The 13,202-nt window shown below is 40.8% G+C and overlaps 1 protein-coding gene across 1 annotated transcript in view; it reads right to left on the bottom strand.

Annotated features, from left to right (window-relative positions):
* Window positions 1-13,202, bottom strand: part of COL4A2 (collagen type IV alpha 2 chain) — a 266,143-nt gene that overhangs the window by 110,188 nt on the left and 142,753 nt on the right. The window contains exons 25-28 of the mRNA XM_063115898.1: window positions 11,279-11,338; window positions 10,224-10,286; window positions 5,980-6,087; window positions 3,043-3,264 (exon numbers count right to left, since the gene is read on the bottom strand). Coding sequence (XP_062971968.1) covers window positions 3,043-3,264; window positions 5,980-6,087; window positions 10,224-10,286; window positions 11,279-11,338 — 453 coding nt within the window. The remainder of the gene's footprint in view (window positions 1-3,042; window positions 3,265-5,979; window positions 6,088-10,223; window positions 10,287-11,278; window positions 11,339-13,202) is intronic.

The following is a 13,202-nucleotide window of genomic DNA, read 5'->3' as shown; positions in this document are numbered from 1 at the left end:
CCATTGGTGAGTGCTTTGCCCCTCTGTATTCTTTTCCTCTTCACCTGAGACCAGGAGTTGGAATGCTCCCCAGTTCATGTCTACAGGAAAGGGCTCCAGCCCAAGGAAAGGTATATTGCCTTTAAAGATTCCCACTATTCTTTCCCCTGCTGTGTGTATGCTCTTAAGTCTCAGAAAGTCTATTTTTCAGTTTTGAAACTACTTCTAAGCCTCCACTTGCTCAGCTAATTTCCCCAAAACTAGTTTGTGCATTTGTATCTGTTTCAACCTCAATAAATGCGCCATTGTGGCGTTACCTTCTTCAGTGGTGTAGATTTCTTGAGTAAGAATCTCCTTACTTAGCCACAGACACTCTATTGCCAATCTCAAAAGATTCCTTATAAGCGGGTGTAAGTCTCATTAGAACGTGTGCAAGTTTGTACACGGGTCTAATGAGAGCACATCATGTAACAGAGGCCATGTTGTCCTTTTCCATTTCCAAAATATGGTTACCCTATTAATTTTTGGACTGTACAATTTGAAAAGCACTCATTGTAACTGGATAAGCGGGAGCCAAAGGTACATCCACCAGACCTGTATCAACTATGTCATTCCAGTCAGCACAGATTTTATCTGCAAAATGCTAAGCAAATTGAGCACAATGGGATGGGAGGTACCACCTCTTCCTCTTGCCAGCCAAAATGTAACAGGCTTCTGAACACCTGAAGAAGTGCTGCTGGCTGAAACTGAGCAGACACAATGGTTGTGTAAAAGAACAATTTCTTCTCCACCCTCATTGCCACAGAGTAGGCTTTCAAATGAGTTCTAGCCCATGTTCAATCACATCCATTCTGAGTTTTCTGCTAACATTGTTCTGTTGGACATCCCACTCATCTAGAAATATTGCTGCTGGCAATACAGGTGCTGCTGTATTGCCAGCAGCACCTTGGAAAAACAGAGCGGTTCATTCAGCTCCACTTCATGGGAGAGGACACTCAGGAGTGATTGTGTCAACCGACTGAGCTGTGTTGAGTTGTGTTCTGGTTCTGCCAGGTCCAAGTCATCAATCAGATCTTTTGGTTATCAAGATGAAAACAAGCCATTTGTGCAAAAAGATGACAATTTATTGATAGAAAATGGATGCAGAATATATACATGCACCTCCTTCCAGCTAATCAAGCTTTCTTAGTTGAGTGTCTATGGGGGCTCCACAAGAGACAGAAGTCATCCCTTGGAGCCACAACAGATTCTCCAGGCTGGGAGGACACGTAGTTCCTCCTGAAGCAAAGCCGAAGCATGAAGCCTGTGCATTGCATTTATAGTCTCTCCTCCTAGATTCCTGCCTCTCTCTCGGGAGCTGACAGGCTACATCTCTCCATACACACCCTCAGAAGAGGGTGTGTGTGTCCCCCTCTCACAGGTTCTCAAAACATCTAAGCTGGGAAACTAATTGCCTGGTCAGAAGTGAAAACCTCCCAGCTCATCTAGAGATAAGACGTTATCAGAAAAGGATGACATAACTATGACGGGCCCATCCAGGGAATGAGGCCTGTTCTTGTCAGCTAAAGCCTGCTAAAATCTATTCACTGCGCTAGGCAACACAGATCTCTTAGCAGAATTTTGGAACTCTCTGAAGTCCACATTTCTGCTCATTAACTACATGGCTTGGGACCGCAATACCTGATGGAACGCCTCTCCCGACATGAACCTACCCGTACACTGCGCTCAACATCTAAGGTCCTCCTCCGAGTGCCTATTCCGAGGGAAGCTTGGAGGATGGCAACAAGGGAGAGGGCATTTTCAGTGGTTGCCCCCCGACTGTGGAATGATCTCTCCGATGAGGCTCGTCTGGCGCCAACATTGTTATCTTTTCGGCACCAGGTCAAGACTTTTCTCTTCTCCCAGGCATTTTAACAGCATTTTAACAGCATTTAACGTTAAGTTTGTTTTTAATGGACCCCAGAATTGTTGTTTTTAAATGGATACTGTTGTTTTTATACTGTTTTTTATGTTTTTGATGGTTTTTAAATTTTGTATACTTTTAATGTTTACCATTTTTTAATTGTTGTAAACCGCCCAGACAGCTTCAGCTGTGGGGCGGTACATAAATGTAATTAAATAAATAAATAAATAAATAAATAAATAAATAAATAAAATAATGGGCCATTTTTCCATTCCAGAGACCAACCAGCATTCTGACAAAATTGCCTGCAAGAGCCATCAGAAAGCCCTCTGGATCAATTAATCATCTTAAAACTGATTAAGACAGACCATCTTAATCCTCACTCCCAACCCTGCTCTGAGTCCCAGCAAATCTAAATCCAACAGGTAGTGATCTGTCTATGATAATGGAACTATAGAATGTTCCTCCACCCCCAGATCAACATCATCCCATCCTACACAAAATAATCAGATCCAAAGCATGCACTGCTGAATGAGTGGGCCCAGATACAAATTGGGTCAGAGCCATGGTTATCTTAGAGGCCATAAAGTCCTGAGCCACTCCAGAACAAGTGGCTTCAGCGTGTATGTTGAAGTTCCCCAGCAGAACAACCTGCAGAGACTCCAATCTCAATCCCCAATCCCCAAAACACCCTGGCCAGCTCAGAGAAGGTGACTGTTGAGCAGTGGAGTGAACGGTACACCAACAGAATCCCTATTCTGTCCTGAATGCCCACCTTAAAATACACACACTCAAAACTGGAAAGCATCTGGACAGGGGGATCGAATTACAATAGACCACTGGGACTCCCATTGGGATTTGGGGAAATCCCTCAGCTTGGCTCGCAAGTGCAAGCCAAGTCAGGGGCTCCAGAGAAATCCAACGAGCCCCAAGAGGGCCATATTTCCCAGTGATGGCCATCCCTACCTTCAACCCATTCTGGCCATTCTGTTTCTTGCCCTAACCTGCTGGCATGATTAAACAAAGAGAGCTTGTTTACAAGAGATTGGGATAATATGGTCAGTACTGTAGAGGCTTTTGAAGAAAGCAGTCATGTGTGCCTGGCTGCATTGATGCTATTCCCATTGTTAAAAGTTTATATTGGCTAAAACAAGAGTTACCTCTAAATCCTGGTATTCCTTGATCCCCTTGGAGTCCTTTTGGTCCTGGAAATCCAGGTGGTCCAGGATCACCTTGGGAGCCTGCTGGTGCTCCTAGTCTATCACCTGTAATTCCTTTCACCCCTGGTGGTCCTGGCAATCCTGGCAAACCAGGGCTGCCTGGAATGCCCTGTTTCCCAGGCAATCCTGGTGCAGCTCTGTTTCCTCTGGGCCCAATAAATCCTAAACGTAATAAAATACCATCCAAATAAGAATATGATATAAACTTTAATAAGTTGAATTATGCAAAAATAATTACAGCTATGCAAATCATGAGCACTATCTAGCCAAATATGTACAATTAAAGTGCTTAAATATCTCCCATTTGAAATCAATGGAACTTCAATATTCACACTGTTCTAAGAATACAATTTGGGTTCAATTTAGAAAAGAATCTAAGTTCTATTTGCAGAGGGTCCTTTGGTATAACAACCTTACTAGGGATGGTTCAGCAGCAGTGCACTTTGTTCTTTCTTTCTTTCTTTCTTTCTTTCTTTCTTTATTACATTTTTATACCGCCCAATAGCCGAAGCTCTCTGGGCGGTTCACAAAAATTAAAAAAAAAAAAAAACATTTTATTTGCCAGTGGGTCTTAGTGCCGTCCTCCATGTGTTCCCTAAATGAATGCCCTTCAACGTCTTGAAATTGTGGACAGTTGTTAAAGTCCAGTTAATTTTGTTTAAGATTCTACACATACACAGAATCAGTTGGGAAGGATGTATCTTGAGACATCTGTGCATGGTGTTTTGCAATGTTAAAAACTCCTCACTCATGAACTGTGCATACATATCCACACCTATGAAGTTTCTCCAGCATTGGGGATACAATCAAGTCTGAGAGGCATAGCTCAAACTGTTAATACTTGTTGAATGTCATCCAAAGTGAGCTGTCTGGAATGGTTTGGTAGGTTAACTGGAGACAACTAGGGCTCATCAAAAACACTTGTTAGAGTACTTCACTTTGTATATAAGATAATATATACACAAATGATATAATGACAATCCCATGTTGGTATTCTGCTTTTTATACTGTATTTTGTATTTGTGTTTTTAACCTGTTGGTTAAAAAATTTTTTATTATGGTTTTAATTTTTGTGAACCGCCCAGAGAGCTTCGGCTATTGGGCGGTACAAAAATGTAATAAATAATTAATGGTTGCATTTTGAAAAAAAATCAATACAAATATTATTTTAAAAATCCAAGAGGGCCTGGCAGCATCAACTATCTGCTGTGCGGTGCACATATGTGTGCAGGATGAGTGTTCAACTGGCTGCTTTTTGCAAAAATATCAGAATCATGCACTATTTTGAAACTACAACTGTAACTGTCTTCTAATTGTATATTTTGCAATATTTTTTATTTATTTTGTGTATCACAAGCTTTTAGAGAGGCACTAGTAGAGAGGCAAATTATATATACTATATATAAATAATAAAAAATGAACATTTTAATTGCCTTTAAAGTGGTGAGAAAAAGTTTGTGGACACTAATAATAATTACGTAAATCCAATAGTTTTACCATGAGAACCTTCATGAATCACAATCAGTCATTTTCTAAATATCCAATAGGCCCCACCATGTAAAAGCATCAGAAACTTTGTCAGTTTGGTCTTCACCACCCTGTTGTGTAGAAACATTTCATGCCACAATCAAAAGAGAGGACATCAGAAATCAATTATTGCTGCTCAGCAGTCTAGAAAGGATTACAAAGCCATTTCTAAGGATTTGGGGCTCTACCAATCCACTGTCAGACAGATAGTCTACAAATGGAGAAGGTTCAAGACCAGAGTCACACTACCTAGGAGTGGTCATCCCACAAAAATCTGCCAAGAACAAACCAGCGCATCATCCAGGAAGTCAAAAAGAACCCCAAAGTAACATCCAAGCGTTGGGCACTCTTGCGTTGGTTAATGCAAGTGTTCATGATTCAACAATCAGAAAAAGATTGAACAAGAATGGTGTTCATGGGAAGATAGCCAGGAGGAAATTACTGCTCTCTAAAAAGAATATTGCTGCCTGTCTGGAGTTTGCTATAGATCAAATAGATGATCCCCAAGAGTTCTGGAACAATGTTCTCCAGACAGACAAGTCAAATTAGAACTTTAGGCCTTAATAAGAAACATTATGTCTGGCAAAAAAAAAAAAAACCACTGAGTTCGAACAGAAGAACCTCATCCCAACCATCAAGCATGAATGGTGGGAATGTGACAGTTTGGTCCTGCTTTGCTGCCTCAGGACTTGGGCGGCTTGCCATCATTGACACAACCATGAATTCTGCAGTGTATCAGGAGATTCTAGAGGAGAATGTCAGGCCTCTGTCCATGAGCTGAAGCTGAACTGGAAGTGGATCATGCAACAAGGCAATGATGCTAAGTATACAGTAGAAGCAGATCTACAAAAGAATAGCTGCAGAAGAAGAAATTCTGTGTTTGAGAATGGCCTAGTCAAAGTCCATATCTAAACCCCATCTAAATGTAGGGGAAGGACCTGAAGTAAAGCATTCAATGCAAGGAAGCCCTCAAATGCCACTGACAGCCCTGTAAGAAGGAATGTGCCAAAATTCCTCCAAACTGATGCGAGAGGCTGACTAGCAGTTACAAGAAATGCTTTACTTCACGTCACTGCTGCTCAAAGGGATGGCTACCCGGTACGGAACCTAAAGGTCCACATATTTTTTCACACATGGATATTGAATCAGTTGTGGATGAATACACGTTGAAAAAGCATCATGTTTATGTGTCATTTGTTTAATCAGGTTCTCTGTTGTTCTTTATCTAAATTATGGGGTTAGATTAAGATCTAATAACATTTTAGGTTGGGAATATGTAACAATCCTAAGGGGGTCACAAACCTTTTCTCACCACTGTACTTGAAAGCGTGCATTGAGTTTTTACAATACCTGGTGGGCCTGCTAAACCTTCATGTCCTCGTTCCCCTTGAGGGCCTATCAGCCCTTTTGATCCATGAAGACCTGGTTCACCTGGAATACCTTTTGCACCTGTTGCCCCTACAGATTTGGAGATGTTGTACAAAGATGCAAACAAAGTTAAACACACATTATAAGGGATATATGTGTGCGCATGCTTGCACACACCACACACACACACACACACACACACACACACACACACACACGTACATCTTTCATGCATATTCTAATAAAATGTAACTTTATTATATTTAAATTCTACCTACACCTAAGTTGGTTATCTCACTTAGGGTGCAATCCTACGTATATTTAGACAGGAAAATGTCCTACAACCCCCTAGGCTGCTGGGAGTTGTATAACTTTTTTCTGTCTAAACATGCATAGGTTTGTGCCCTTAGGGCATTTATAGCTGATAAAAGAACCACAGTGGAATAGTGACCTTCTGCCTCCATATAATGTACCATTTATTGTACTGGGGATAGCCATGCTGCAAATAGTATTAATAAATAAAACACAACAGCAACTTGACCAGATAAAATCCAAATTAAGAACAGAAATCCAAAATGCCTGGGGAAATGAAAAGGTTCTCACCCGGTGCTGAAAAAATCCTAGCTCAGCACCAGATTATTTTTTTGGTAGTCTGTTTTTCCACAAGCTGTTCATGGAAATATCAGATTTCATTCAGAACATTTGCATGAGAGAAGCTGTTAAACCATGAAGATTAGTTCCCCCCTTTTTTAGTTTTAATTACTTTATTGTAAATCTTTGAATGTACAAAAGAACAGAAAATAGCTTACACAACATTATCATTCCCATTTTTCTGTTACAGATTTCAGCAATAAAATAACTACAACTGAACAGCTAAAACAAAACAGTACAAGTATATTTAGATTACCTATAAGAATCAAACCAATGATTAAAATAAAAGCCTGATAAATACTGTAAAATGCATCTGGACTTGTTTTTTATTTTATTTTCAAAGCCTAATTTAGTAGGTTAGCTTGTCAGCGGCTATGTGCCAAACCTTTTGGTACCATACTTCAATTGAAACTATGGTATTATTCTCCCAGTGTCTTATGAACTAATCTTACTAATCTTAGTGACACCAAAAGGAACAAAATTAGGTCCTTTATGCTGTATTGCTTAATGCTCTTCCTCAAAAATGCTCAAAACAGCTATGTTGGGATCTTTGGGGATCTGCTGTTTAGTAAATACCAAAAAATCTTTAAATATATTATCCCCAAAGATCTCCACTAAAGGGCACAACCATCACATATCGTAGTAGGTACCTTTACAGCCACACCAACTCTCCATTGGATGTGTGCTCACTATTTGTGAAGGTTTTAATCTATAGCATCCCACCTATGAATTAGCTTCAGCACTGATTCCCTTACACATGCAGAGACTGATTATAATGTTTTCCAGATCCAAATCTTGCCTTTTTTCCCCTCTGAGATTTGCTCATTGCTGTCTTTTTGCTTGTTGTGAAGTCAGTTAAAATCCTATAAAATCCTTTTCTTCTGCTGCTCCCAGTTTGTGGAATAGCTTGCTGGGAGAGATTCATCAACTTAACAGTCTTCCAGAATTTAAGAAAGCCATAAAGACTGATCTCTTCCAGCAGGCCTACCCAGCTGAATTTTAAGACCCCTTTTTTAATGATGCACTGGCTTTAAACGTTTGAATTAGTTGTATGTATTTTATGGTGTTTTTATTTGTGTTGTACCCCGCCTCAATCCAGATGGAGGCGGGTAACAAATAAATAAATAAATAAATAAATAAATATATTATTATTATTATATATATTATTATTAATAACTGACACTATTTTTTTTACAAAATTATACTGTGCTATAACAACAACATCTCCAAAGGGCGTGAGCCTTCAGGTTGCCTTTTATGTATTTATTTGCTAAAAAGTAAGAAACATGTTGCAGCTGAAGCCAATCAGATGGTACGTCCTGAAATTTATCTTTAGTTGATCTATAATCAGTGGCCAGTTATTTACATAGAAGTTAATTATGTGATATAAGCCTTTCACTTCTCAGTTGTTGTAACAGGCTCTTTTATCTTGGCTATAGCAGGAGGGGTAGTAACAGAGACATCTAAGGCACCAGGGGGGGATCCGCATGTCGTACCCAGAGCGCTTCTATGAGACCCCAGTGCACCCCGAAAACGATCATCTAACTTGCCTGTAAAAGAAACGAGGAAGAAGTGTCCTTGCTGGCGCCGCCGGTGCCACCCACCTCCCTCCTCGCCGGCTTCTTCCGCTCTCCACCCCGCTTTCTTCCGCCGAGCTCTCCTCACCGGTCGGCGAGGAGGGAGGTGGGCAAGGACACTTCTTCCTCGTTTCTTTTACAGGCAAGTTAGACGATCATTTTCAGGGTGCACTGGGGTCGCATAGAAGCGCTCTGGGTACGACGTGCGGATCCCCCCCACCAGGTTTATACATCAGGATTTCCACACACGTAGGGAACACTTCAATATCAGATTGGTTAGGCGCTCAACCTCTTATTAAGACCTTTGGGGGGAAAGGGAAGGCTTCTCTATAGAAACTCGCGGGGAGTGATTAGTTCCATTTGGGCCCAAGGGATAAGTATAATCATTTGCTTTAACTGGAACACCTCATAGTATTTATAAATATTAGCGACCATCAGACCACCCTATACATTTTTGTATAGTACATCTTCTCTGAGCCTTGCTCATTAAGGACTGGACATCAGGAAAAAACTTCCTCACTGTTAGAGCAATACAACAATGGAACCAGTTACCTAGGGAGGTTGTGGGCTCTCCCACACTAGAGGCATTCAAGAGGCAGCTGGACAACCATCTGTCAGGTGTGCTTTAGGGTGGATTCCTGCACTGAGCGGGGGGTTGGACTCGATGGCCTTGTAGGCCCCTTCCAACTCTACTATTCTATGATTTTATGGCATGGGTACCATTTGCTATAGAATCATTATTGATTCTAATGGCTAGGGTACAAGCTGGGCAAAGCCTTGTATACTTACAGTGTATGCACACTTTTTTAAAAAAAAGTATACGTTTTTCATGCTTATTTTTCCAATGTATCTCCCATTCCCTCCTTGGTGAACAGAACTGCAAGCTTGGGACTGTATGAGCTTTGTCTGCAGATTGCACTCACATTTGTGTTCAGGAGATGTAAATGGAATAAATTCTTGTCATAAATGGACTGAAACAATTTTTCATACTTCCCTAGACAAGACATACACAGAATATCTACTCAACCAGAAACTGACACCTGCCCCTTTTACTGGAACACCTCATAGTATTTATAAATATTTGGAAGATATAATAATGCAACCCTCCCAACAACAACAAGAACAACAACAACAACACAAATCCTACCTCTCTCACCCAAACTGAATTTTTTGGATTAGAGTACATAATAGACTAAGCTTTCCTTCTTAGTATCTGTTATGAGATCAGACAAATGTATAAGTTCAGGCAATCTGAGAGACTTTCTATGGTGTAGAAATGGAAAATGTTTATACATTCTGGGACATGACTTGTGATGCAGGTTCTCTCTCTTTGGGTGGGATTGATACAATGACAACTTCCCTGTGTTGTTCCCTGTTTTCAGGGTTAGGCACAGGTTTATTCAAGAGCAGAAAGTTACTTGGTTTACATAACATAACTTACTTTTCTTGAAGAGGAAGTTTTATATTCAGGTTTTTGCTGAACTATATTCTCCTTGAAAAATAAACAAGGCTCATATAAAATGTACCAATCTAGAGATAGGGGGCAGCCCAAAATCCAGACCTGTATGACACCTGGTAGTGCTGGAAACTAGTGATTGAGATAATATTTTTGATAACACATGAAAAGATTGAATTTGTTGTATCAATTGTAGTTTTAGATTACTTTAAAACACTTATTGGCTAAATTATCTAGAAACTAGTCCTATACCTGTTAATTGCAGAAGAAGTCTTGCTCATGTCCACGATCAAGAAGCAGCTACAAAAACTTCTTGAAATGGCACAGAAGGATAACTTAATCAACAAACAATGATAGATATGGATAAATAGCAGCTAATCATCATTTTCAGAGATGGTTTCCTTTTGTTTCCCTTTGGAATTGTAATTACAGTTTAGAAAGTTTGGATCATGCCCAGAATTCATGACCTGATTCTACTTATGAAAATTATTATACTCTTTACTATGCATCCAATTACTTTAAGAAAATAAACAGAAATTTACCTCTTAGTCCTGGCAGACCTGGGTTACCTGAAGCTCCCTTTGGAGTTTTAATGCAGACAGTCCCTGGAGATAAACAATATGGATTGAAACAACAAAAAAGTTCTGTGGTTCCTTATAGACCAAGCACACACACACACACACACACACACACACACACACACACCACATACACGGGGATGCAATCACTGGGGGATGGAGGAAAAGCCTTTTCCCAAACATGATCCTGGCTACTTTGGGCTCACTAGTGGGTGGATGTGATCAGAATAGCTAATAGCAGTAGTATTTTCCTGCAGCCCAGCTGATCAGTCAAGCTGTAAGGAAAAGTGTGTGAGTTACTTGAGCTCGTGCAGGCTACAAGTTGCCCATTCTTGTGCTAAAAGGTTGATTTTTACCATCTTATCTAAAATATTGCAGGTAGGGAATAGTTATATTTGGTCAAACCAGATTTTGGTTATCAAATTAAAACCCTTTTTGGTTTTGAACAAGTGCTTCAAAATACTTTTCTTGTTTCCCAAGTGAATCATTTAAAATAATTTAAAAGCACTAGCTTTAAACAACAACAACCAAAGATATATACCTCTTACATTTTAAATGATCTTTGTGATAAACTAAAGATAATACCTCTCTGAGCTAATTTAATCTGTCTAGATTCTTCGAAATAGCTCCCATACCTCCCAGCTTGGCCTTGAACAAGGAATTAGTAGCTCACCATAGAAATGTAAATTTGATTATAACCATATCCTGGCTCAATCAATCCACCTCTTAGTCCTCTTATCTCCTGCAGTCTTCCAAGAAACAGTTGCCTGCTTGTCTGTTGGTCCGGCTTCACAAACAGGAGTCCTTGCCGGCTTCACAAATAGGACACTCGCTCCTTCCTTCTTCCATCTATCTTCTGCCACCACTTATATCTCCCTCTCTGAGGCTTGGGCTGACTGACTGCACATGGCAGCTGCCCACATCTCTTTATGGAACCCTAATTGTTTTCAGGGAGTCTAACAAGCCTAGTAGGGCTAACCCATGTACAACCTCTCACAAACTTATTCAAGTTATTTTACCTGATTGAACTGGTTCAGTTTTATTATCTCTAATAAAGTCTTCCACTCTTTGTACACAATCTACAATATAAAAAACAACACAACTCTGTTTGAAAAAAAAAATAGACACTGTGCTTGTAAAATACAAAACACTCTAGCGGTGGAGTGGATCCACAGGAATGCAGTTGATCCGCAATCTACCTTTGGAGTGGATTCACAATCAATGGTAGGTTCCTAGGTATTTGAAATGCAGGAGATCAGTACACTGGAGGAATGTCACATGGGCACCATCTACTTAAGGGGCCACATGACAATCCTGCACACATTTACAGTAAAACACATGAAATAGCTACATTTACTAGCCTCACAATTACACTTACCCAATAACCATAAAGTGTTGCTATTTCTTGAGGATTAATAGAGGCAAGTCACTTACCTCTAACTGTAGTTCTTCAAGCGGTCATCTGTGCGTTCCCAGATGATCCTCCATTCAGAGGCCTTCTAAATGGGAACCGTTCCCCTATGATCTACTGCTCATGTCTCAGCAGGTCCCCACCTGTTCTCTTAGTTTCTTGAGGCCGACTGACTGTGAGGTTTTCTGGGGTCTCAAGCAAGCAAACATTCTGACATCATCCCTGCTCCCATAATACCTCCTGACCTGGAAAATATACTCCCTTCCCCCAACACTTTCCTGGTTTGGTTGCTCAGAGGTTGCAGGGGGAAGCGGCTGATAAACTAGGGAGTTTGCAAAGACATCACCAGTGCTTCTGAGCTTCCAGTGCATCTTCTTGGAAATCTATTTCTAAGCTATGCTGGGCACTCCCCCAGTATTACTTAGACCAGGAAACACAGGAGGTGGTATACCTCAGGGAAGGTCTGGGAAAACTCAGGGTCAGATTGGGGATTGGAGAAATGCTGAGTGAAAGTAAACAGAGGGGAAAAGCAAACACCAATACAATACAATTGATCTAAGCTTCAGTTTCATAAAGTTCTATGCTACAAGCATTCTGGATGTGGTTACACTCCCTCTGAAGGAGCAGGTTCTTAGCTTGGGGATTCTCCAAGAAACATCTCTGTCACTTGAGGCTCAGGTAGCCTCAGTGGCATGGAGTGCCTTCTACCAGCTTTGGTTGGTGGCCCAGCTATGCCCCTATCTGGACAGGGATAACCTGGCTTTAGTTGTCTATGCTCTGGTAACCTCCAAGTTAGATTACTGCAATGCACTCTATGTGGGGCTGCCTTTGAAGGCAGTTCAGAAACTGCAGCTCGTGCAAAATGCAGTAGCCAGATTAACAACAAGGACCAGGAGGTTTGAACATATAAGACCAACTCTGGCCCACTTGCATTGGCTGCCTGTACATTTCCAAGCCTGATTCAAGGTTATAACCTATAAAGCCTTGTATGGCTTGCGACCACAATACCTGATGGAACGCCTCTCCCAACATGAACCTTCTCATACACGATGCTTGACATTTAAGCACCTCCTCCAGGTGCCTACTCTGAGGGAATCTCGGAGGATGGCAACAAGGGAAAGGGCCTTCTCAGTGGTGCCCCCCAATTATGGATTGATTTCCCCAACAAGGTCCGCCTGGTGCCAACATTGTTATCTTTTCTGCACCAGGTCAAGACTTTTCCCCCAGGCATTTAACAGCATATGTTGAGTTCAAAGTTGTTTTTAAATTTATATTGTCTTTGTATGTTGTCTGTTTTTATGCTTCTATGGTTTTAAGCTGAGCTGAGATTAGCGAGGGATGCTAAAAGCAATAAAAAGGCTTTCTTCAGATACATGAGTAGTAAAAGACAGAGGAAAGAAATGGTGGTTCAACTGCTTAATGAGGATGGCAAATTGATAACAGATGACAAAGAAAAGGCTGAAGTGCTCAATTCCTACTTTGCCTCGGTCTTCTCCCAAAAGCGGGTCTATGACCCCCCTGGAAAAAGTGAA

Source organism: Elgaria multicarinata, chromosome 2, assembly GCF_023053635.1.
Source record: "Elgaria multicarinata webbii isolate HBS135686 ecotype San Diego chromosome 2, rElgMul1.1.pri, whole genome shotgun sequence".
NCBI classification, from domain to species: Eukaryota; Metazoa; Chordata; class Lepidosauria; order Squamata; family Anguidae; genus Elgaria; species Elgaria multicarinata.
The sequence above is the reverse complement of the archived record's forward strand: the minus strand, read 5'-3'. Positions and strand labels throughout refer to the sequence as shown.